Here is a 24,872-nt window from a genome sequence, read left to right as displayed (position 1 = left end):
GTTTGAGCAATTCCTGGCATGGCTGTGTTTGGACTATTTACCCATGCTCCTGTATTGCTTGGTTCACAGCATTTGGCAGCTCAGTGTAGTCTCAGGGAGCATCAGGAGACTCAAAAATGAGGAGATACTCAGAAGAAAACCTGTTGAATAAGTTGGTTACCTTGTAGCCAGCTTATTCCTTGAGAGTAGGGCAGCCTGTTCCCCAACTGGACCTGGGAAACCTTCTGGGTTAAATTAGCTTGGGAAGAAATTCTTCTTTCAAATTCAGATCAAAGAAAACATACACAAAGTGAAGGCACAGACTTGTGTTGTAAGCTGTTTAAAATGTGTTTGAATACCAAGAATTTTTCAGAGCATTGGTTTCATGTTTTTAAGGCAGGAAAGACTTTGTTTCATCCCAAATGTGGTCAGGAATGTTGAAGATGTTAACTTGAACATGTTGCGTCCTCTTTATTTTCATGGTATACATTTACTGCAAGAAATATGACTTGTTTCCTCTTTGACCCAAATAACAACAACAACAACAACAATCCCATTTTTGCCTAGCTTAATAAATGCAAAAAGTCCCTTTTAAAAATCTGGTATTTCCTGACTTTTTAAAAAAAATTTATTTTGTCTCAATTATAGCTTTCTGCATTTATTTTACCTTGCCTTTCCTTGCCCATAAACACAAAAAGCTACCTTGAGCATATTAAATAAATTGCAAGCTTCAGCAGCTTTGCCAGCAAATTTTGTAAAGTTTTATGATAATCTGAGCCTACAGGTGAGAGATATTTCATAGCTTTGTCTTTGGAGACTAATAAATATATCTGTATATTAAATAGAAGCATTTTACTTAAGCTTTGGTGACCAAAGCTTACTTCTTACATACTGAAGTACAGATAATTTTTTTTTTTTAAGAATATCTGCAAGGCTTTAATTAGTAGTTTTGTCCAAGAAGTCCTGCTTAAGGTTTTGACTGAGATGATCCAGAAATGAGATACTCTGTTGTAGCTTTTCCTCCAAAACCTCGTTGATTGCAATGTGTTGGGCTCAACACATTTTTTACTTAAGTTGTTGAGGATCTTAATTCCTCAGTTTTCACCAAAAAGCTCTCTGCTTAGTTAACAGAGTGTTAAGGAATTTCACCAGTTAATTGGTTCCTAATTGAAGGATTAGGAGAGAAAATACGCAAATTTTATTGGAATATTTCATCTGGAGTGAGTCTTGAAATCCGTCTCCACACTGTGACTGGAGTTATTTCCTGAATTCTGTCTGGTATTTTCCCGAGCAGTTGTTATGGGATATAGGTATGATAATAAGATGATTGATAGTGGGATGTAGAGGTTGGGCTGGATGCAGCATGTATTTGGGTTTGTGTTACCCTGAGCTCACATTTAAGCTGTTGTAGTAAATAGCTTGGTTTTTTCCATTATCTTTGAGCTGCCCTTTCTCTACTGATTTTCAGTGGTTTTAATTAGAAGGGTATTTTGCTGAAAAGAGCGAACTCAGACCTTTGTGAAATTTTCTGCTAGTACAAATAATGGTAAATCTGAAATCACTTATTAGACAAGGAGTTGTTATGGCAACTATAAGATGGTTGGCTAATCAGAGAGTGAGATCAGTTTTTATTTACAAGTGTAATGAGCAATTAAGTTTGAGCAGCTGTCAGACTTGGAAAGTGATTAAAGTTCAGCAAACAACCCAAATGGGTCAGTGTTCAGTTCTGATGGTTTTCTGACACTGCAGCTTGATCATCTGTGGGTTTTACCTACTGTAATTAAAACTGCCTTTTAAATCCCCATCCGTGCCAATGACTTGGCATAGCCAATGAGTAGAAAAACCCCTTTTTCCTACCAGGTTCCTTAATGGGTATTGGCCTGGAGTCTTGCTGTGGGAAATGAGGTATTTCACGTGTAGCATTCCTTAAAGCAAAGCTCAGTTTGGATGCAGAATCATCTCCTGGCTGTGGTGATCACCAGGAGGGAGCTGGGGCAGTGCAGCCTGGCTCAGCCTTTGCACCTCTAAAGGCTCCCTTTCATTGGAGACAGCATTTTGCAGTTGTTGGATGCCTAGGGAGCTGCTGCTGGGCTCAGAGGAAGGATGTGCACAGTGTGCATGAGCATTAAACCCAAAGGAAGTGGAGAAAGTTGTGATTCACCCAGAAACAGGAGGGAATGCCCAGGAGAGGCTGACCTTGGCCGGAGCTGGTCACAGTGGACAGGGCAGGCTGCTCATCCTCATGGCTTTCCCAAGCGTGAGGAGCTGGTTCTCTGCAGATTCCAAAAGACTGCACATGTTCACACTGGGAAGGTTATCTTCCCATCCATACTTTGCACCAGATCAGCCTGTTTCATTGCTGGGCTTTGCTTCCCTGCTGCACGTGTTAAATAAGCCAAACTGTTTGTAAGCCTTGCTCAAAATTTGTGTTCTAGTTAGAATTTTAACTGTCCAAAACAGTTAAACCAGTAGAGTTATTTTCCAAAATTACACTGCAGTCCCCTGATACATTTACATTTTTATTAATTTTGCCACACTAATGGTATGATGTAATAGAGGCAATTGCAGTGGAACTTGAAATGGATTGGGACAGCTCCTGGCCTGAAGAATTTACAAAATTGTATGCCTAGATAGCACAAGTTGGTGAATGGGGACTTAAGGGGAAATTAAGATGACAGTCTCAGAAATAGGCATTTGCATACTTGACCTAAACTTCTGGTATTTACATTTTCTATTTATCAGTCTTTTTCAGGCTTATCTACAGCACTGGCACATGAGAAAACAGGGCTGTAAAAATGGAACAGAATTTTTAGTAGGGTTATTAGAGACCAAGAAATCCACATTTCTCAGCCCCCAAGATGGGATTGCACATACGTATCTTGTTATTGCTGTTGCCTGATTTGCACTCGGGTTTCCTGAGGAGATTGCTTGGGAGTGTTTATCTGCTAAGCTTCTGCAGGAATAGCAAGCAGAATGGGCAGCTGGCAGTGGAGCCTTTCAGTCACCACAGCATTGGCAAAAGTAATAATTCCTGTCACCTCGTGGAAGAGGAGCCAGCTCTTCCCTCCTCCCCTGGTGAAACACTTAGAGTATTCCAGATGCTGATCCTCAAGCCGTGGAGATTTTGGAGAATTGGGATGAGGTTGGAGCTTGCTGCCTCTTGCACAGGCCTGTTGTTGTTCTGTAGAGCGGTGCAAGGGAAGGCTGAAAAACTGAAATGCAAACTGAAGCTTTCACACAAGAAAACACAACCCATCAACTCTCAAAAGCTGCAGACTCTACATGTGGGCAATTGTGGTTTTCCAGAGGATGCAGCTCTTACCTTCCTAGTTGTAGGAGAGCTGGGGCGGGAACATCCACTTGGAATAGTTACTGCAAGAGTTGTTGCATTTCACTTGTAACACATTTTAATTATCACATGTGAACATTCGCTTAAAAATTCTGTGTAGCATGCTGCAGCAAAGCAGTAAACCTGTTCTTGTAGGAATGAGTGATTTTACTTATTTTTTCCCCTCAGTCAATAGTATTTTCAGTTTATTTTAAGCATGTGTAAATGTGGGCAAGTGATTTTAGGAGTAACCTGTAAAAAATAATACAAATAATTCTAATGTAGGAGCGTGGTGATTCTTTCTGCCTCATAGTTTGTTTGCAGCAAACATGTTACAAGTGAGCAGGTGGGAGGGAGATTTTGAAATATATGGGGATGGATTTTTAGAGTTTGCAGCTGACATGGATTAAAAATTCTTAGAGCATTTCATCCATGAAAGGCAATTAGTTTTGTTTTATGAATATGAAAAGCACGTAGCTTGTAAGTACTGGAGTGAAGTCCCAAGTGAGTTATTAGAACTTGCTTTACTCATGTAGTACAAAATTGGCCATCAAGAGCTGATAGATTTCAAATATAGCTCACTGACACACTGATCATCCATAACTTTCCATAAAGTCATTTTTTTGGGCTCACCAGTAATTACTGGATGCTGTTGAAGTCCTGAATGGGGCAGATAGTCACACATCAGGACACCTCCTTACTCTTGATGGTGATTACAGCGTGTTGTGCTGCTGGGAGATGGAATTGTGATACCTCTCAGCCTGCTTTTCCTACTTTCAGCTGCCCCTTTCTCTGAGATTCATAATTAAGCTCATAAAATGAATGGAGTCTGCTCTCTTTTTTTAGCAGTTGTTTTTTTTGGCATTCGGAAAAATTAATGCAGTCATTGGTTTTGGATTTTTGGGGTTGTCTGTATGAGTAGTTCTCAGCTACTAATGGGTGTTTGGAAAATGATGATTTTTTTTTTTCAGCTTCTTTGTTTATTTTTTGGGGTTTTTTCGGAGAGCCAAAATTGTTAGAAAATTTAAAATTTATGTAATTCTAGTGTTAATCAACAGATGTTATTCATCCAGTATGGCAGTGCTTTAGTACCTGAGATTCTCAGTTAAGGAACTGGTAGCCCAAGTTGAAGAATGAGGTAGCCCCTCCAACCATCCAAATTCCATGGAGAAACCAAAACAGGACGAAAACTCTTTGGCAAGTGATGGGCTACAATCTAAATTCTGGCTATGGAAATGACTAAATGTTGGTGATCTTGTTATCAAACACTGGCTGCTGGACAGTGTTCAAAGGAGGAGGAGATTTGGGTACCCATCCTGATGCACTGACCTGTTAAAACAACACCATGCTGATAAATTCTCCCACACAGAATCGTACGGACACGTCGCAGCAGTCACAGTTAAATTTAGAAAAGGCGAATCTGAAGGAGACCATTTCATCACCCAGGAGATTTTAATTTATGCTTCCATGCCTCTCATCCAGAGAAGAAAGATGGACACTCAGAGTGGGATGATATTAAACTGCTGGAAGTGTTGCCTAATAGATCACAGATGTCTGTGGAGTGGCAAATCATCATCCCCCCGACACAGCGGGACGAGGGGACACTGTCACGAGATGTGACATGTCATAAAGGATCATTGATTTGTTGCTCCCCTACTGTAAATCAAATATCTCCATTCAAATCCATTAAAAGCCATTAATACAGGGTGCAGATTTTAAAACTGCTTTGACATTTCTGATTGAAGGCTTGGGCGTATCGATTCCTTGACGTGAGCAGGTCCCTGTTTGTCAATCAGAAAGTAGCACCATCATCTGAAAATCGTGGGTTGGCAGCGAGGTGGGAATCTACCCAAGGTCACTGCTAAAAGAGATGAGGAAACGTGCAGTGAAGGCTGAATTTTGGGGAAAAGTGTCTCTGAATCATGCAAATGGCTTGATGAGCTGGGAGCTGCTTGTGTATGACCTCGCTCTGAAGGACGGCTATTTACAGTACATGGGTCAACATGTGAGCTCTGATGAGTGTCAGGGCATGGGAGGAAGGTGGCTTTCTGTGCTTTGTTTCTAAAGCTGTGTAGAATGGAGAAGTCAGATGGATTTCACTGTGTTTTAAAGAAGCAGTAGTGTCTCTCTGCCATCTGTTTTGGAAGAGAGCAACTCACATACACATGTCATTCAGTGGAGTTTGCTGTCAGCAGCAACAATTTCTGCTGATGGGGGAACTTCAGGGAGAAGATTGATAACAAAAGTCTTTATTGTATAGAAACACACCGTTCTGCTTGGGATCCAGCTTCCAAATGCTTTTAAGGACTGTGACTAAACTACCATTTATGCCTGAGATGAGAGACATCTGAGTACAGAAGCTGCCTGGACCAGGTTGTCCTGCCAGGCCTTTTTTGTGCAACACAATTGCAGCTGGGAAAGTCTGACTGGTTTTACACCCTGCAAATGAATCAAGACCTTTGAGATGAGATAAACTAAGTGAGCCATGCTCATCTGCTCCCTTGCCTGCTCTGATGTTATTATAAGGCTTTCTGTTTTGGTTTTCTTTCTGTTCAGGTGAAGCTCTGATCTGAGTGTGAAAGAAAAGTCTTCTTTGTTATACAGCTGTTAATATTTGTTTAATATGTATTAATCCATTCACCTTGCTCTGCTTCTGAACCTGCAGTGCAGCTATGCTCAGTTAATCACCTGGAGTTTCCTGCACCTGAGAGGCTGAATTTGTGGGTGATGTTTTTTTTCTGCAGCAAAGCTAAATCACGAGAGTGTTGTAGCATGACTGTGAGTACCATGAGGTCCTTAAAAAGGCACAGTAATTACATACTATATATTCATGATTGCAGGTACGTGTGATCTGGAAAGCAGGTTGGAGGAAGTTTGGCATTTGGGTGGCACCTTCAAAAAGAAGAAAACCTGAAAGTTAATTGGAGAAAATGACAGTTCCCAGTTTACTGCTGTGCTTTCCAACAGCACTCAAGCTAAATGCTCTTTAGCATTGCACGTGTGCATGTCCACAGTGTCTCTTTATTTTATTTTAACATAGACTCTGCAGCCATTACCAACTATTCATTTATTCAGCACCAGAAACTTTGGCAAAACAATGAATGGAAGATAAATTATTTGATCCCAAAGAATTTTAGTGTGAGCATAGCTAAAAACCAAGTGAAAAATCACAGTGGTCATGACAAGTGGATGGCCGGTGCTGCAGTAGTCCAACCCAAATCACATTTTCTGTAGTGCTTTGCCGTTCAGATTGAGCCCGTTTGTTCTAGCTGACTGGCTTTTTCCTTGGAAGTGTGAAGCTCAGCATTTTCAGAGCAGTGTGAAATAAGGAATGTAGAAAAAGGACTTGGAGCAGTGAGGTGGCTAATTGAAAAATGCTCTTGGAGCTGCGGGCTCTAACAAAGAAGCTGGCAGGGTTTTATGAGTAAGTCACTCCAGAGCTGAGTTTTGATCTTGAATTTTGAATGAGTCACATTTATATTTTAATAGGAGCGTTTTGATAAAAAGGAACAATCCTCCTGTTGGTTACCATAATGTCTAAGTGGCCGTGACTGTCTTTTTAAAAGCAAATATAGAGAAACAAGAATAGACTGTTGGGTCCAGGAGTATCCAAGTGTGTTATTTGAGTCTGTCTGTTTCCCAAGTGAGATGCCTTGAACTCAGCAGCATTGTGAGTGTTGGAGGTCTTTGGTCTTATCTTCATTTTGCTTGGACAGCTGAAATATGTTTCTATGGCCTCTCTATGGACTTTCCCTGGATCTTATTGATGGTGCTGTGGGGGTCATTGATGATTGAATCCAAGAGAGACAGCTGCAGTCACAAAATGTAATGGTGCTTTGAAGTGTGAAACAGTTCTATAGGCTACAGCTCAGAGATGTCATTGTCCCGTTCATTTGAGCAATCTTGTCTGGTTTGCATAGCCTTGCAAAACTCTTGCTATTTTCCTGAAAGCCCAGTCTGTAAAAGCATTTTGCTTTTACCCTCAGCTGATGCCCCTCACTTCTGAGAGAGCAATGCTGCATTGAAGGGAGGGGAGCCAGCAGGATGGAAGCAAAAACCTGCTGATAACTGTGGCTCCTTCTGATCCCTGTTATGCAGAGTGAAATATAACATATCTGACTGTTTGATTTGCTAATTTCAGTGGTGGAGCACAGCTGGTAGGCAGGTGGACTGTTAAGAGACAAGACAAAGATCTAAGATCTGCAATCTTATGAACTTGCAAGCAAAAAAAGAAAAAACAACCTCAAACCCTAAGATGTTTTATGCTATTTGAACACCAAACACTGTTGGAGGGAAGGGGAGAAGTTTGGACTTTGGGCTTTCTTGCTTTTGGATCTCTCTATCACAGTGCACTTGTGTGCATGTTTCTTGCATAAATAGAAGGTGATTTGGTGTGTGTAGTTCATCCCAAATGTATGAATTGAGAGTCTCTGAAGCAACATCTGGAGAAGACCCAAGAGAGAAAACTATGAGTTTTCTGAACATAAAGATCTGTTCATTCATGAGATTCTGATATTCAAACTGAAAACTGCAGTTGTGTCCTTTCCATTTAATGTTATTTCTAGCAAGTGCCACATTTAACTTTCCCTTTTGCCTTTTATCCCAAGATCATTCTACAGCACCATAAAGACTGGTACTTATAGATGGACTTTTGGAGAGATTTTTACCCTGGTGCTGTCATCATTCAGGTTGGAATAGCTGCTCTCAGTGCTTCCAGCAGTCAGAATACCAATCTCAGCTGTACAAACAAGCACATGGAGCAGTGGTATTGATTGAAGAGAGCAGAGAAGAGCTTCTTGAGGATAACCAGTGTTAGTGTTTCTCTGTGAGGCCGCTTTTGACCTGGTTTCAGGATGGGTGATAAAAGTTGTTCTGTTTTCTTCCTGCATTTAGAAGCTAATTCCTGCCCTGCCCTGCATAACCTGTTTGTTACATGGTGATTGTACAGGAATTTCTAACCTGGTTTCCTTGTGGTGACACTTCAGGTCAGAGCAGGTTGTTTGGGCAGAGGTTTGGCTGGGGGAGTGTGCACCGAGACTGTTTGCACTGGGAGCTTTACACTGCTGAACCCTCTGGGTGCTGTAAATGATAGAGGATTTCAGCATGAGCAGGGAAATGCTGATATTGCTGTTTGGCAGAGCGTGGAAATGCGGCCACAAGAGTTGGATCTCAGAGGGAAGGTGTGAATGAAGAAAATAGCACCATTTTTTCTCCTTTTCCTCACAGATTACAGATAAGCTGATGCTGTGTGTGCATATGCAGTGCCCAAGGTCTGCTGTGTGTCAGGCGTGGAGTGCCAGATTGTCTTTCTTCCCACCAGAACATTTATGCTTTAATTTGGGACACGTGGTAGGAACTGATAGCATCTTGTTTCAGAGAGAGACTTTCTGATAATCTCACTGGTGGTATCGTGTCTCTGTGTGAGACACAAACCCGGCATTATCCCAGTGCTCAGAGCTGCTCCCAGAGTCAGGAGCTGTGCAAGGAGCCCTTGGCACCAGGCTGGGAGCTGCCATCCCTTCTGTGATGCAATTAAGCTATACCATAAACTCTTCAGTTCAGGGCAAACTCCTCCTCATCACCTTCCCTCTTAACATTTCTTATTGCACCCTGGAATCCTCTGGTCACATTCCAGAGTTCATGTGTGAATGAGCTGGTGCCTTTTAACGGGTGTGAAAGAGGTTGAGGAACTGATTACTCTTCCAAAGGGGATTTGCATGATTTGGATGCCATTCCTTTGCTGTCCTGTGTTAGTTTCCAAAATCTGTTTAATCTTGTCAATCGTGTCTGGGTGCTATTTGAGGAGGAGCCTTCCAAAATGTCCATGAAATACTGGACAGGTTATTGAGTATTTTTAATTTCCTGCATTTTGGCTGTGTTGGGTAGGGATTCTCCTACAGCTGAGTGCAGGCAGAGCTGTTTCACTAGAAATCCAGAACTACTACCTGCTGTGTTTTGGTTCCAGAAGAGCTCTGCAGGCTCTCAGCTCGTCACAGCACAATACTGCTCTTCAGGCAAATCCCACCCAAACCTTCTCTGCAGCCAGTGAGCTCCTTTGTACAGCTGAGAGAGCACTGCAGCAGCAAATCTGGGTCACACACCCTACAAAGGACGCACAACTCCAGATGACAAGTGCTCGTGTGCTCTCTGTTGCTGAAGAAGAGACTAAAATTAGCTTCTGACTCTTACTCGAATTAAAAATTACCCAAGGGGAAAAGAACTAATTCTCAAGAAGGCAACTGTTATGTCTTAAACCCACACAGTCTCAGCTGTGTATGCAGAAATGCAAAAATAAAAAGGTAGTAACCAAGCTTTTTGGGAGAAAGGGGATTTTGTTTTCCCTGGAGTATCTCAAAAAGGGAATTTGACCAAGGTTATCAGGGACCACAGTTGAGCATTCTAGTGCTAACCTCTGTACAGTGCTGCAGCAGCATCTCTTTACTCTGCTATCTTCAAAATACCACTTTTTTAACCTATTGAGTGCTGCCATATCCACATTTTGTCAAAATAAACCTTAAATCCATGGGTTTTACAAGACTAGCGAGTGAATTGGCTGCCAGCACAACTTTGTGCAGGATCAGCATTTTCCAAAATCATATAAAAAGTGATTATAGCAGACCAGAGAGACTGAACATTGCTAAGTTGCTGCCTGATGCCAAATACTGTCAAGAACACACAAATTTGTTAATATAGTTTAAGATTAAGGAAACAAATGATGTGCCCAGCTTAAGGAATACTCTCTATTTAAGGCACAATCTCTTATTTTGGAGCATTTGGCTTGTAAATCCTTTGCAGCTCTGGGGATCACCTTCTCTAGCAGATCAGATGTAGTCATGGGTTTTTTATCTCTGAGTGTTAAGGGTTTTTTTTCTAATGTTGAATAAAATGTTTTCTTAAGCTATAAGGACTATATGGAGGTGAAAGCAGATCACATTCTGTAGCAATAAAACCTTATGTAGACTGTAAGAACACAAAGCAACTAACAGAAGTGCTTCTTGCAAGTAGCTTTGCACAAAGATAAATTCCTGTGTCCTAGAAAACATTAAATAGCTCTGGCTGCACTGTAAATGCAGTAAATTAAAAATACTCAGTAACCTGTCCAGTATTTATTGGACATTATGGAAGCTGTGCATCTTTCAAGCATAAAGAATTTTCATTGACCAAAGTGAACTTTACCATGAGGGGATGATGGCTGAAAAAGATCCAGCTGGGAGATTTTCAGCCTCCATTCCCTCCCCAGTGGGTACATTGCAGTGCTGCTTCTCAGAATGAGAAGTGAGGTCTGTAACAAATGTTTTCCTGTTCCATAATCTCCTTTTCCATGATGTCCTCTCCCTTCTGTTCAGCTCTCCCTTCTGGGGTTTTGCATAGCTGTCTGGTTTGTCTCAAACTTCTGTAATTGCTGTCCTTGGTGGAGCTGCTTTAAACCATGATTTTGGTGTAGACAAGTCACTAAAAATTGAATTACCCAGACACAGTCTTTCTCCAAATAATGTCCCATAATTATGGCCTGTGGGCATCTGTATCCTCAGTCACAGTGATGGAAATATTAATAGGAAAAAAACCCACTATTGCTAAACAAAAGAGATGTGTGAAGTCCTTGGAGCCTGGTCTTTCCAAACAAAATCTGCCTTGTCCTGGGGTACAGATTGGGGTTAGATGTAGACAGAAGGATAGTTGGAGAAGATGGTACCTGTGGTTTTGTTTCTGCTTTGAAATGTTTAAAAGTGGGTTTCTTACCCTCTTTGCCTTCCAGCATTGGATGCCAGGGATCTGTAGAAAAACCCAGAGTAATTTAGAGAAGGTCATGCTTGGCTCAAAGGTCTCCTTTTTAGATCCTTCTAGTGACAGGCTTTACGTTCAACTTGACATCATTCCTGACTGTGGGTAGCAGATAGGATTTGAATGCTGCAAGTGAGGAGTGTGAAAAATTCCAGGGATGTTCCAGGCACTGCTAGACAGAACTATATTGATTTAGGAGGAAATCCCAAGGAGGAAATAGTTCTTGTCAACTGATTACTACAAGTTATGGTTATGCTACTCCTGCAGACGTCTATAAATTAAACTGCCAACAGTTGGCATCTGCCACTGTCACAGTGCTATAGGTCATCCTTCCCTGGGAATTGAGTGATGCCAGAGAGACTTAACCTGCCACACAAATAGTGAGGGAAGATTTGGGAGGAAGGCAGAGCTTGGGAGGTGTGTACAGAACCCCAGCATGGAGAGGGACATGGCATGGGACAGATGTCACGATAGCATGACCTGAACTGTTATGTGCCAAATGTTTTCACGTGCTGGTGGGTCTTTTCATGCTGAAATTCCTTGAATTCTGTCTCCAGGTTGCTATTTTTCTTCTCTCAATTCATGTGGTGGTATTATCTGCTGAAACAGGGAGGAAGTCATGCTGGTTTGGGAGGATATTTTCCTAGCTCATAACTTACCAGCAATGCAGCATCTGAAGAGTTTAAATTGGAATTAGCTGACATTTTCCTACTCTCCCAGGAATTCAGGAGTCTTTGAAGAACAGCCCATCTATGTGGGCTGGAGGGATAATTGATTCTGTCTGGAAACCTCTATGCTGATCCCTAAAACCAGGATGGAAGGATTGACATTGTTTACTGCCAGCAGGGATTTGGTTTTTTTCTGTCTGTTACTGAATAGTTTCAGCTCAGAGTAACTGAAGATGGATTGAGGTATAGACCTAATCAGGAAGATGTGAAAAGATTTATTTTTCTTTACTTTACAGAAAAGGCCACAGATGGCTCTTTGCAGAGTGAAGACTGGACACTTAACATGGAGATCTGTGACATTATCAACGAGACAGAAGAAGGGTATGTGCTATTTCAGCAGACTTGGAAAGGTCCCTGAACACAATCTTCCTCTAGCTGTACTCAGCATGTGAGGAGGTGCAGCGAGGCTGGGGGCAGATGCTCGTGGTGTGAATGCAGTTTGGAGATCAGTTGCTTGGTTTTCCTGCTCCTTAGACCTCGCCTGCTCTCAGAAAATACTGTATGATGCACTACCTGTAGGATTCAGGGCAAGAGGAAATGGCCTCAAGTTGTGCCAGGAGAGCAACTTACTTAGATGACATATTAGGAAAAAATTCTTCACTGAAAGGGTGGTCAGGCACTGGGTCAGGCTGCCCAGGGAAGTGGTGGAACCACCATTCCTGGAAGCATTCAAAAAACACGTGGATGTGGCATTTTGGGACGTAGTATAGTGGTGGGCTTAGTGGCTGGACTCAATGATCTAAGAGGGCCTTTCCAACCCAAATGATTCTGTGATACTTTCTGTGGTCATTCACTGCTTGGGAGGGCTGGCATGAAAAACTTTTTGGAGAGGGTGCCACCTTTGTTTTTCAGCAGGTGTTTCTCTTTGCAATGCCTTTAATTTCAGCTATTTGTGTAAATAGCTTTTCTGACACACCTCCAGCACCAGAAAGCTTTGCTGCTTGCAGTCTGCAGGAGAACTGATCACTGCTCTTATTCCCTGGGCTTGTCAGAGTGGCTGTCAGTCTTCCCTGCCTAATCAACAGCCTGAATTTTTGGAGACTTGGGGCATTTCTCCAGTCTTGACTTCTGTGGTACCTTGTCTCCTCACATATTTCTCCATAACCCTGATTTGGTTGTAGTCAGATGATCTGAAGTTAATTCACATGCTTATGTCCAGCTGAAAATGGCAAAGGATTCATTTTCCCACAGTTTATGGGATGTGAAAAGCCTGTCTGAGCAGTCTATTAAAATGGTGTGTTTCTCCTTCAGGCCCAAGGATGCCATTCGAGCACTGAAGAAGAGGCTGAATGGAAACAAAAATTACAGAGAGGTCATGCTGGCACTGACGGTGAGTGGGGGCAGGCTGGAATGTCTCAAAGGGCAGAATCCTTTTGTCATTTTCCTCTTCCTGGCACTCTCTTGAATGTACACACTATTTCCTTTAACAGCTACTGCTCTGCCCTTTTCTTCTCTCCAATTGCCTCCTCACTTCCTTGGGGAGAGCTGCTGGAAGCTTTGCATAGCGGTTTTCCGACTCAATTGATTTCTGCTTCTTTTTGTGGCTCTTATTCATCCCAAGGACTGACTGAGGAAAGTTAAAGTGGCTCAAATGGGTCTGTTACTCTTTGAGGTTTTCCTTCCTACTCTCATTTCCCTGTGTCCAACCATTCCTCCACTCCAAGGCAACAGCTGTGGACATATCTGCAAGTGAGGATGATGAACTTGCCATATTTTCAGCTTCATAAGTAGCTGATGCACAATTTCCCTTGTGAATGAATCTCTGTAGGAGACAACGCATTAATTTATGCTGATCTAATTTCACTCAATAAAGTGTAAATTATATTCTGTGCATTTGGACAGCACTGCTAAGGTGTGGGATAATTTAGCAGTGACCTTTCCTGCTGATGGCTTTAGCTGGAGGTTTCCTGGGTAGTGCAGCCCTCCTGAGTGGGGTGCTGGGCTGGCTGTGGCAGTAACTAGATCGAGTTATCCTGCTGTGGGGAGGTGATGTGCATGATTCTTTCACAGAGCTCTTGTTGCATCCCCCCGACGAGGCGTAACCGTACTTTCTGTCTTGCCATTTCTTATCCTGGATTGTCATTTTGACAGATTACCAAAGTCCAAACCATGAGATTATCCATTGTGCAGGAAAGAGCAAAATCCATCAGCAATGAGCCTGTGTCATCATGGCTGATGAAAGTAGCTGAAGGAGGAGAGTAATTACAGATTCCTCGGTACAGAGTCGCAGTGGTTATTAGGCATGGCTGTAAGGAGAAGTGACGCATTGGATTTATCTCCATGCTAATCATGTTCTTCAGAGAGAAATCAACAGCTGTTCTTCCATGGCAGTTGAATGGCAAGTGGAAGGTGCCTCCAGCTAGGTTGCAGGGGGAAAATGTGTCAAAGTATAACCTGTCAGAACATTCACAGGGGAGTGTTTTGAATGAGTGAAGATCATTCACCTGAATTCCCAACTCTAAAACATGGCTTATAGCTTGGAGCAACTGGGTCCAGCTGTGTTCCAGGCACATAGAAAATGGTGGAGTGGCACAGCACGATAATATCTCACTGTGACAGGATGTCCTCTGTCTTACCTGCTCCTGATGTGCTGCTGGGTACTTGGCTGTTCAGCTACACTGGCTGGAAAGTTCTGCTTTGAAGACAAAGAAACTTCCTATTTCTTTACCTTGAAAACAGAAAAATGTCCAATATGTTAACAGTGGGTGAGCTACAGCTGAATGTGTGTGTAGAGAAGTTTTTTTTGCAAAACTGGGGAAGAAGAGAAGTAGTAAAAGTGTAATCTCCCTTCTATCTCCTCACCCTCCTATCAAAAAATCTAAAATCAATTTAAAAATCTGGTGCTGTGTGTATGATCAAGCTTTGCTCCAACAATGAATGTTGGGTTTTTCTGTGTGTGTAGGTGTTGGAGACCTGTGTGAAGAACTGTGGCCATCGCTTCCACGTCTTGGTGGCAAACCGTGACTTCATCGATGGAGTTCTGGTGAAAATCATCTCACCCAAGAACAACCCCCCCACTATAGTACAGGATAAAGTCCTAGCACTGATTCAGGTACACAGCTTGTCTCTGCTTCCATATGTTGCTGCCTGAAATAAGGACTGTCTGCTTTGATGCTACGCATCACTAAACATGCTGTCATCGTTAAAAATGTGGCAAGTTTTTTATATATAAACTCAAACAATATATCCAGATTGATGGGGAAAAAGCAGACATGAACACACATAGATATTTTATCCAGGGAGAACTGTCTGGATTCTAGTTAAGAGAGGTACCACGCTAAAACAGGAGGATTTAATAAAAGGTAAATGGATGCTTTTGCAATTTAACAGTCATATCTAGAAGCTGGAGAGTTGCCTCGGTGATGAGCTTGTCATCTGAGGCCAGGCGATTTCAGAGGATTGTGCTTTTGGTGTCAGCTGCAGAACACTTGCCTTTCTGTGTCTGTTTCCCTGACTGGAAAATGGAGCTGTTTCCCTCCATTTGAAAGCATTCTGCATTCCTTTCAGAGATGGTTATAGAAGAGTAAATGACCATATAGAAATTAAAATGGTTTTGGTGTCTTTTCTGTGGTTATTGTGCAGTAAAAGCACACTGTCAGATCCTTGCCTGCAGTGGGAAGTTCAGACATGGGCCTGTCTGCCACTTCTCTTTCTGTGCAGCACAACAATAAACAGCCGTGTTAATTCCACAAACCATTAGCCACACATGAGGAAACATTGGTGCCTGCCTGGAGGAAATCTGACAATTATAGGAAGCTTTATCACTAAGCTTCCACAGGCTACTGCATACACCAGAGACTAAAAGACACTGCGTATTTAAAATGATATAAACCTGCTGCAGTGTTCCTTGTGGGGAGGTATTTACAAATGCACAGCATCATTTGCCAGATATACTTCTGATTTTTATGGCAAAGCATGCACTTGGATTTCTGCTGCTTTATTTCTTATTTGGATACAGGGATAGGGCATCCTTAGAGCATGACAATGTGAATAAGTGATTTTTGAATAGGAAATAGGTAGGGTGGTGGAATTAGCGGGCATTGTGTTGAGATCTGTGGGGTCTCTTTATTTCTGGTATATGATTTTGTGGCTTAAAAAAAAAAAAGCAGCACAAAATTAATGAAATTATTAAAAGCAATTCTTGTGCATCTGACTGAGCCCTCAGGTTTCTGCCTGCTTTGGTGGGAGAGTAGATGCATGCAGTGACCAAGAGATGAGGTTAAAAACTGTCCCATAAAGACAAACTGGGTGTGTTTCCATGTTGTTTCAGGGAATGTTGGTTTTGCTTGGCTCTGGGATTAAATGGATTCCCAGTCATGAATGCAGCTAAGATGAGAGTGTTTGTAACATAATCAGAAAGCCACAGTCACTGCCTCAGTGTATTAAACAGAGCTTTATCTGAGGAGACTTAGTGCAGTAGAGCTAAAAGCCTCACTCTGGGTACTAAATGCCTTTTGATATAAAAAACCTGAAAATTATGAAGGTTGCCTGTGGGTGGGTTCTGTTCGTGTCTCTTTAGCTGGAGGTGGTAGGGGACTTTGTTTCCCAGATTGCCTGACAAGTTTGGAAGAGTGATAGCAGTCACTCATCCCAGGTGCCCTATGGACACACACCCCCAAAATACCCCGTGACAGCTTCACTCAGCTTAGGCTGTGCTCTGTAGAACTCCCTGGGGTTGGAATTAACCCCGTCCCAGAGGGCTGATCTCAGCTTTGCCCCACCAACATTGTATTTATCCCTTTCTATATCCAGGGTTTTTTTAATTGGAGAATTAAGGAGAACGGAAATGAGGATTAATAGCCCAGACTTGGAAGAGAACTGTACAAACAGCACACGTCTTCAGGCACACAGCTGTGAAATTCATGGGCCTTTCCATAACAAGGGTAGATAAAGCTGCCATCCAGTTTCTTATCTAGAGACTTGTTTTGAGATGTTGAGCATTTTGTGTCTCACTTTCTCAACCTATTTCCCAATGTATGTGAATTAGCATACTTTACATAGTGCTTATCCTTCCTCCTTCACCTTGCTAGGAGGCCTTGCAAATATTCCTTGTCACTGTGCCCTGGTAAGAGCTGGCCTGTCACCCAGTGTCCACACACTGGGATGGTCCCCGATTTAGGGGCTGGATTTACAATGGTATTTATGTGACCTGTTTGGGCACACTGAGGATCCAAGTGGGATTTATCCTGAAGTATCTACATTTGCCCAAAGTTACAGAAGCTCTGAATTCCCCTCTGTCCTATACATGGGGACAATGGGCAGGTCTCCTAAGCTCTAGTGTAGCTCCTTATCCATAAAGCAGAGCTAATATTGCAGCTGCCTAGTTGGGTTATAAGCTGTCTAGGACAGGGATTGTCTTACAATGTGTGTAGACAGCACTTAGGACAATAGTGCCTGTCCTGCTTGTGACCTCTGAGACACACTAATGTAGATAATGCTCCCAGCTCAGGTGAAGAAGAATACAAATGGAAGTGTCTCCTTTCTCCAGGGAAGAGAATTGCAGAAGAGAGAATATTTTTAAAAGGTGGAGTGCAGATGAAATGAGATCATTTTGCAAAATCCACAGGAAGCCAATGAAAGAGGGGATGTATTAGTACATCCTCCTGGACAAACAAGCTTCACTAAAAACTGGGGACAGAATGCAGCATATTTTTCCCTCTAAGTTTCTTTCAAGTGATGATTATTAAATAGAACATCCCTTGCCTAACACTTTTCACTTTTGCTTGCAAATAGAGTTGAAGTGGTGAACACCGTTATGTAGAAGCATCATTCAGATGGCTTCTGATGTAAATTGAAAAGGCAGTGAAATGGCAAAGGTGGAGTTACTTGTGCAGTCAAAACCTCCATCAGAATTGGGGATGTTTTGGAAGGTCAGTTCCAAGGAAACAATGGCTGTGTGCTGTCAGAACTGTTTTCTCTGGCTCAAGCAGGGCTGTTTGGACTTGCACTGCATCAGAACAGTTGATGCAGTTAATTTACTCTTAACAAAGCTGAGAAGCAAACCCAGGATTGTCTGCTTGCACCTGATAATGGATTGTCTCCTGGGCACGGATGGTAGGAAATGCTCTTTCTTAGAATTATTTAAGGATAGGAACAGGATACGAATGCAAGTTAAAAGTTAATATTATTTCTTGTCTTACTTTGCTGTCTTGGATTTCTGTCCTCTCAAATATACAAAATGGTTCAAAGAGCTTTTAAAGTAAAAATAGTCAAAGAACTAGTGTAAAAGTGATGACTAAATGAATTAAGTTCTGAGCCCACATGCGTCTCGCAGTACTTCTGGATCCAGCACACTGATACCCTGCTCCACACATGTGGGGGTTTGTGGAATGCTTCATTTTTTAATTGAGTCATAATATTTCAGTTTTTCCTTCCTCTACCTTTTTAATATTTGGTTCATTTCCAACACAAGTGAAAGGGGTTGAGGCTTTTAGCATCCTTTTCTCCCAACAGCTTCGTGAGTGCAGGAGGCTGGCCAGCCAAGAGAAGCACTTAGTGCTCCCACTGAAGGAGAAGCTCAAATGTGAATTGAAGTCTTTTTAGACACCAGAGAGTTCATGCAGGAGAGACATAATGAATGTTCTGGCTGTGGGAATTTCTCTCTTTTAAACTCGTCCTTTGTGTCACACTGGGGTATCTTGAGTGTTGGATATGCTCTGTCAGAACCCAGGCGTCGTTAGTTCTGCTGCTCAGGGGACTGTCTCTTTCACAAGACAAGAACCTCAGAAAGGAACTTTTTAAAATTTAAGTCTGGTCCAAATAATACAACTTGGTGGCTGTGCTTTTCCTCTGGCAACAAATGAGGATGTTTCACAAAGTGAATGGAGATTACTTAAGATGATTTTACAGCTTTGTGAATTTTGGTTAGATCTGTTGAATCTTTCACACAGACCTTTTCTGGTGGGTCATTTGCTGTACAATATGCCAGAAAATATCAGCATCAATCACTGCTGAGGAGAGGAGATGGGAAGAGACTTTAATGTATGTTCACGGATTTTGATGATGTCAGGAGCTACTCACAGCTACTCTGCATTGGGTTCCTGTCTGCTTTATATCTGAATAAAATGCATAGGTGACTGTCTTAATACTTGCAGGACCTTTTAGGCCAGGTCTGATGATTCCAGCTTTCCTTTGAAGCTGAAATCTCTGCAAGCTTTGAGAGTCAGTATCAGGGTGGGGCTGGAGCTTCATTTGGAAGGTTTCTGGATAATCCCTCGTGTTTTCCAGGCTTGGGCCGATGCCTTCCGAAGTAGCCCTGATTTAACTGGAGTAGTGCATATTTATGAAGAACTCAAGAGGAAAGGCATCGAGTTCCCCATGGCAGATCTTGATGCTCTTTCTCCAATACACACACCACAGAGGGTAAGCTACAGCCTTGCAATTCCACGGGTGTTTTCCCAGGATGTCTAAACAGTTGGATAACTACTCGTTTTTCCCCTCCCACTTCTCTGAATTTGGCTCATTTTCTCACTCCTGGAAGGACATTTTAATAGTGAAAGGGCATGTAAGAGGCATAATACAGGCTGATAAGCTATCTCCTCCCTTGAGTCAATCATCAGTCTGAGAAGTTGTAAATTGTTACATTTAATCTTGTACCATAAGACCACCAAACAAATGCAACTAATTTGTTCAAAGAGAGCCCAGCAGAATTTATGACTGAGATTTAATTCTTTTGTTCAAAAGTGTGGTTGCTTCTGTTGGGGATAACCCTGAGCCAAGGTCTGCCTGTCTATTAGGGATAGAGTCTGAATCTCTCTGATCCCACAGTAATGTGAGAACTTTACAAGTCTGGAAAGTTAGGTCTGGAAAGTCGACAAAGCTGCTGCTTGGAAGTAGCTTAATGATCACAGGTGTTCTGATTATTCACTCTGAAAACTGAAGTTAATGAATCTTCGAAGCGGCAAATGCAAGTGATCAAGGACTGAGAGATTACAATTCTTGTGTCAAGGTTAATTAAATTCAGTATCTACGTATCACATCATTTTTTGGAAGCTTGCAACTTAATTCCTAGTTTAAAGTAATTTATAACTATTTCTCTTTGGCACCTGTTTTTATTTCGCTTCTCACTTTTCTTGTAAAACTAAATGGACTTAAATGCTTGTGGGTTGGGTCAAAATAGATGGGCATGGAGGATTTTTGGAGCTGCCAGTCTTTTCTAGCTGTACTGACCTTTCCCACAAGGTGCAATTATGTTCTATATTTGAGCCTGTTTGGCCTGAGGTTGCTGACAAAGCAAGTGCTGTCCCAGCTCAGCTTTTGAACTCCTGTCTTTCTGATGTGGCAGAGTGTTCCTGAAGTTGATCCTGCAGCAAATATGCACAATTCCCAGTCTCAGCAAAGGATGAGCAGCAGTTCTTACTCTTCGTCCTCTCCAACGGCGTATTCTGCTCCTCAGGCCCCAGCCTTGAATGTGACTGGTCCCATCACTGCTAATTCTGAACAGGTATTGGCATGTTGATTCTTTCGAGTGAGACTCTTGCAGCAAATAAAATTAGAAATTAATTTGCAGAGGAACTTTTCATTTTAATTCTTTGGAATTTGTCTGCTAGGTCTGGCTCTACTTAGTAATCTTTCTTCTTGTTATACTGTAAAATCTGGGCTTTGGATGTGTCTCTGTGGCCTGGTAATGGCAGCACAATCTGCTGGTCCAGCCTTCTCAGCAGTATTTTAGCAGTTATTCCCATTAGCCCCTCTCCTTTCAAGGCACAGAATGTCACAGATGCAGGAAGTCAAGCCCTTGCAAATGCCCTAATACAGGATTTTTTTTCTCCTTGCAAAATGATAACTTCAGGGACAAAGATTCTACTTAAAATGTGTACATCTTTCCCCACACTGGAATGAGGCACCACAGCCAAAGTCTGGCTTTAGGTGCTGTTTGCAATTGCTTCCCTTCCATACAAACACAGCACATCTGGGTTTGTGATGATAATTTTTCTCTTTTTCTCTTCCTTTTCTCCTGGGTAAACTTTTTATCTTATTTGGTTTTTTCCCTGCTAGAATGTCTGGAGCCTGAGATATCAAGTCAGACAGAACCAGAGATATCTCAAAGTCAGTTCTTGAAAATGAACTGCTTCAACTAAAAGATTATGCAGTGTTTTGCTGTCTTGTTACCCCAATTTAGATTGCCCGGCTGCGCAGTGAGCTGGATATTGTTCGTGGGAATACTAAAGTGATGTCTGAAATGCTGACAGAAATGGTACCTGGACAAGAGGATTCCTCAGACCTTGAGTTACTTCAGGTAAGTTTCCTAGGAAATACGATTCTGATCCTTCCTGTGCTTGTGTTTCTCTGGGGGGTGTGTTTTGTTGTAGCTCACTTCACAGCCCATGCTTGGATTCATAATGGATCTGGGCTGTGCCTGACCCTGGCAAGTGCTGTCACTTGATTTTCTTCATTTGCTAAAGCTTCCAGTGACAAGGATTTCCTGACTTCCCTTGAAACTTGTTCCAGTGCTTTCCTCTTTGTGTAGCTAGAAATTTTTCCCAGTGTTGAATATCAGGTCTCCTTTACCACTAAGCAGCTCAGAATTGCCACAGGTTCTGTAAGCCCTGAGCATTCCTGCTTCTTGTACACCCCCCATCACCACTTGTACAGTGTCAAAGCATTCCCAGTCACTAGGCAGGAAAAAGCACTCCATATTTCCATCTGGACTAAAGAATGTTAAGGGTCTGTGGATCCTCTGCCTCTTGAAATCTTATCTATGAGCTAATTGTCTTTCCAGAAGATGTGTTTTCCTGAAGGGGTGGTATCTTAGGGCAGGTGCTCAGGTGGAGTTCCGTGGTAAGTTCAGAGGGCTAGACTGTGTAATCAGGAGGGATTTCTCTGCTGGAAAATCTCAATGCAGTGCAGCACTGTGCATCTCAAGAGGGAAAACAGTATAAATTGAGCTCGTGTCTCAGGCTTCATACCGATTTCCCAAGGCTAGTGGTCATGGGGTGGCCTTGTGGCTGAGGAAAGTCACAGAGTCCCACAGACCAGGAGCATTGTGATCTGACGTTCCAGCTGCTGCCCTTAAGGTGGGATTTGCCTTTCCAGAGCTTCAGCAATAGCCTTCTGTTTTGATCCTCCAGCGGGGAGGATGGGCTCCCACAGCAATCCGTTCAGAGGAAGGCAGGGAATTGCTCTCTGTGATACATCAGAGTTTGAAATCCATCCAAAAACTGGTCTCTCCCATGCAGTGGCATTGTGTGTTTGTCTCAGAGCCATCATGGCAGCTGATGAGAGGCTTTGCAATAAAGAGCCTTTCAGTCACTGCCCATTTGGGTCGAACTGCTCAAAACAAAAGCAGCTTCCAGGAAACCATGACAGGCCGAAATCGAACAGTTTGCTTACACTGAGAAACAACCACCAGCATCTTGACAGCCTGACCTTAGAGCACAGCTTTAAGGTGAAAGAACTTGATCATAAAATGGAGTGACAGCAACGATTCTTTATTCCAGCTGGTTCCCTTCTGTGACTGATGCAGCCTAAATCTGAATCACAGAGCTGGGGAGAACCCGTTTTTGATCACAAAGGATGGTTAGCCTTTTGAGAGCTGTGAGCTGGGTGCTGCATGCAAGGACTCCTTGCTTTGAGGTTTATATAGCCCACCTCCTTAAATAATTCCTGACATTTTCTCCAACAATCAAATGTAAACAGCCTGCGAGAGAGCCAGCTCTGAGCAGAATAGATAGGTACTGTCAGCCCTCTCGGAAAGGCAGCAAACAAACCTCTGAAATGTCACAATCTGCTTCGAAAGTGATGGGATCAAAACTGACATTGGAGAACACATTCCTCAAGCTGTTAAGGCAGCTGGATTGCACTAGGTGAAATTTATCCAGAGCTTAGGATGTCAGACCATGCAAGGAAAACAAACACATTTTTGCTTTCATCCTGAAGGCTGTGTACCAACAAGTCATCCTTGTTTAGTGCTGAATTTTTGCTGTGAAGTGGAGCTGGGAGGAGTGGAAGATGACAGAGGGACATGCTTTAGCTGGAATGTCAGTACTTATTGAAGTAAAACCGTTGGCCTGATCAGAGGCACCCTGCCATACGTCATGTTTCTTCTTGCTGTTCTCCTCAGCAGACCAGTTTGGCCTTTGGTCTTGAGGCCTTTCAGGACTACAGAATTCTACTAAGTATTTGGTGATGGAAGAGATGTCCTGGAAGCATGAGAGCTGCTGGTCTAGACAAACTAAAATCTAGAATTCTTGATGAGAGGCTTTTAAAATAAATGCCCTCCCTCTGCATTCCTTAAAATATTCTTCTGAAACTCCCCATTGCCTTTGTGCAGTCTCTTGTCTGTGCACTTGCTCAGTGGAAGGGAACATTTCTGTGTGTCTCAGTGCTGGGGGGTGTGTGGAACACTCACCTTTTCGTGCTCCTGCTCCTTGGTTTGTCTTTACCCTCATGTTCTCTGAAGTTGGTAAGTTCTCATCCTAGCACACACTTAGTATTTGTGGTAGCCCTGATGAACCTTTTTTCCCCCCACATGTTCCAGCATCCACATCATTTAGTTTTTAAGGATGATACTGCCAGAAAGAGCAGATTGAATTTTCCTTGAAAGCTTTCTTCTGGGAAGGTGTTGTATTAACATGTTTTATTCTTAAAACAGATGACTAAAATACAGATATTTATTTTCTGAAGTGCTCAGAGTTAAAGAAGAATCAGGAAGTTGAATTGTGAATAGGCTCTCAAGGTTTTATGCCATCATCTCTTGAAGGGCATTTGATTAGATGTGCTTTTGGGTGACATTTAATCATGCAAAGATAAACTTGTCTTAGTGTTTCTCAGCTGGGGGATATGTTTGGCTGTGAACAGAGCTCAACTAAATCTACTTATTGCTTGTTGCTTATCAGAATGTGTGTGCACAATGCTTTCCTCCTAGGAACTGAACCGAACCTGCAGAGCCATGCAGCAGAGAATTGTGGAGCTTATCTCACGAGTGTCCAATGAAGAAGTCACAGAGGAGCTGCTGCACGTGAATGATGATTTAAATAACGTCTTCCTCCGATATGAAAGGTGGGGCATCTCTCCCAGCAAGCATTTGCATTCATTCAGGGTTTTCACATAAGAATAAAATAGGTCAGTTGGTGAAACTGGGCCTTCTGGGCCAAGGGTCTAACATGACACAGAGAACCAAACCACAGGAACAATTTACACAGTATTTTTATGGCCTTTTATGGTAACATTCCTGTTTCAGTTGATTCTTTTAATACTATGATTTTTTTTTACTATGTATTGAATTTTTGTGGGTAATACCCATAAACTGCAATGCAACCTTGTGAAAATGATTGAGTCTGCGAGTCCCTGTTGTGCAGGGCTGTACAGGTGTAGGGACTTGGGACCAAAAATAGCACAGCCACAGTCACTACTTCCCCTGCTAGCCCAGGCTCTGCACAAATCTCTGTGCTGCTTCCTGGCTTAAGGAGGCTCCTGTGAGCTCTCTCTGCCCTCTGATCTCTGAGCTTTCCAGTCCCAGTGCTGGTGCAAGGGGAGCTGCCTGAGGTGGGCGGGAGCATCGTGCATGCAAAGGGTTTGTTTTTAAGTAACACTTAAAATCCTGAAAAACAAAAAAAGCCTGTCTTGTGCAGAGCTAATGTTTCGAAGAGCTGGTCTGCAGGAATCATCCCCAGGGACAGGACTTGGGGCACAGAACTTTCGACATGTCAGACAAAGGCGCTGTCAGGCACATCTGCTGCAGGAGGTGACACGTGATGCCGCAGTCTTGGGAAAGTTTAATCTTCCCCTTAATGACAGGCCTGGGGAGCGAGGCACCAAAGAGTACCCTTTGTTCCTTGCTCTTAGCACAGGGCTTTGTTTCTCAAGCCTTGAAAAATAAATTAGACTCTAGATCTGTGAATTTGTGCTGTCACGGCAAAGGCTGCAAAGACGACTCGGTGCCCTCGATTTTGCCTTTGATTTCATCGTTCAGAGGAGATGGGGCAAACTTTGAAACAAACGCTGGCTTTTTGTGTGAAATGGTGTGTGTTTCATGCACAAGCAGGGTTCTACAAGTGGCAGAGTGTTACTATCACTGAGGTTTAGTCTGGTCACCCTTAATATTTTTTCTATTT

At 42.6% G+C, this 24,872-nt stretch overlaps 1 protein-coding gene across 4 annotated transcripts in view; it reads left to right on the top strand.

Annotated features, from left to right (window-relative positions):
• TOM1L2 (target of myb1 like 2 membrane trafficking protein) overlaps positions 1–24,872 on the top strand; it is a 56,705-nt gene that overhangs the window by 6,874 nt on the left and 24,959 nt on the right. For all 4 annotated transcript variants that reach the window (XM_053991917.1, XM_053991918.1, XM_053991920.1 and 1 more), the window contains exons 2-8: positions 12,054–12,138; positions 13,069–13,147; positions 14,720–14,869; positions 19,045–19,179; positions 20,102–20,260; positions 20,939–21,055; positions 23,684–23,817. In XM_053991917.1, coding sequence (XP_053847892.1) covers positions 12,054–12,138; positions 13,069–13,147; positions 14,720–14,869; positions 19,045–19,179; positions 20,102–20,260; positions 20,939–21,055; positions 23,684–23,817 — 859 coding nt within the window. The remainder of the gene's footprint in view (positions 1–12,053; positions 12,139–13,068; positions 13,148–14,719; positions 14,870–19,044; positions 19,180–20,101; positions 20,261–20,938; positions 21,056–23,683; positions 23,818–24,872) is intronic.

The sequence above is a fragment of the Vidua macroura genome, chromosome 16 (assembly GCF_024509145.1).
Source record: "Vidua macroura isolate BioBank_ID:100142 chromosome 16, ASM2450914v1, whole genome shotgun sequence".
NCBI lineage: Eukaryota > Metazoa > Chordata > Aves > Passeriformes > Viduidae > Vidua > Vidua macroura.
This window is presented reverse-complemented; position numbering and strand designations above follow the sequence as displayed.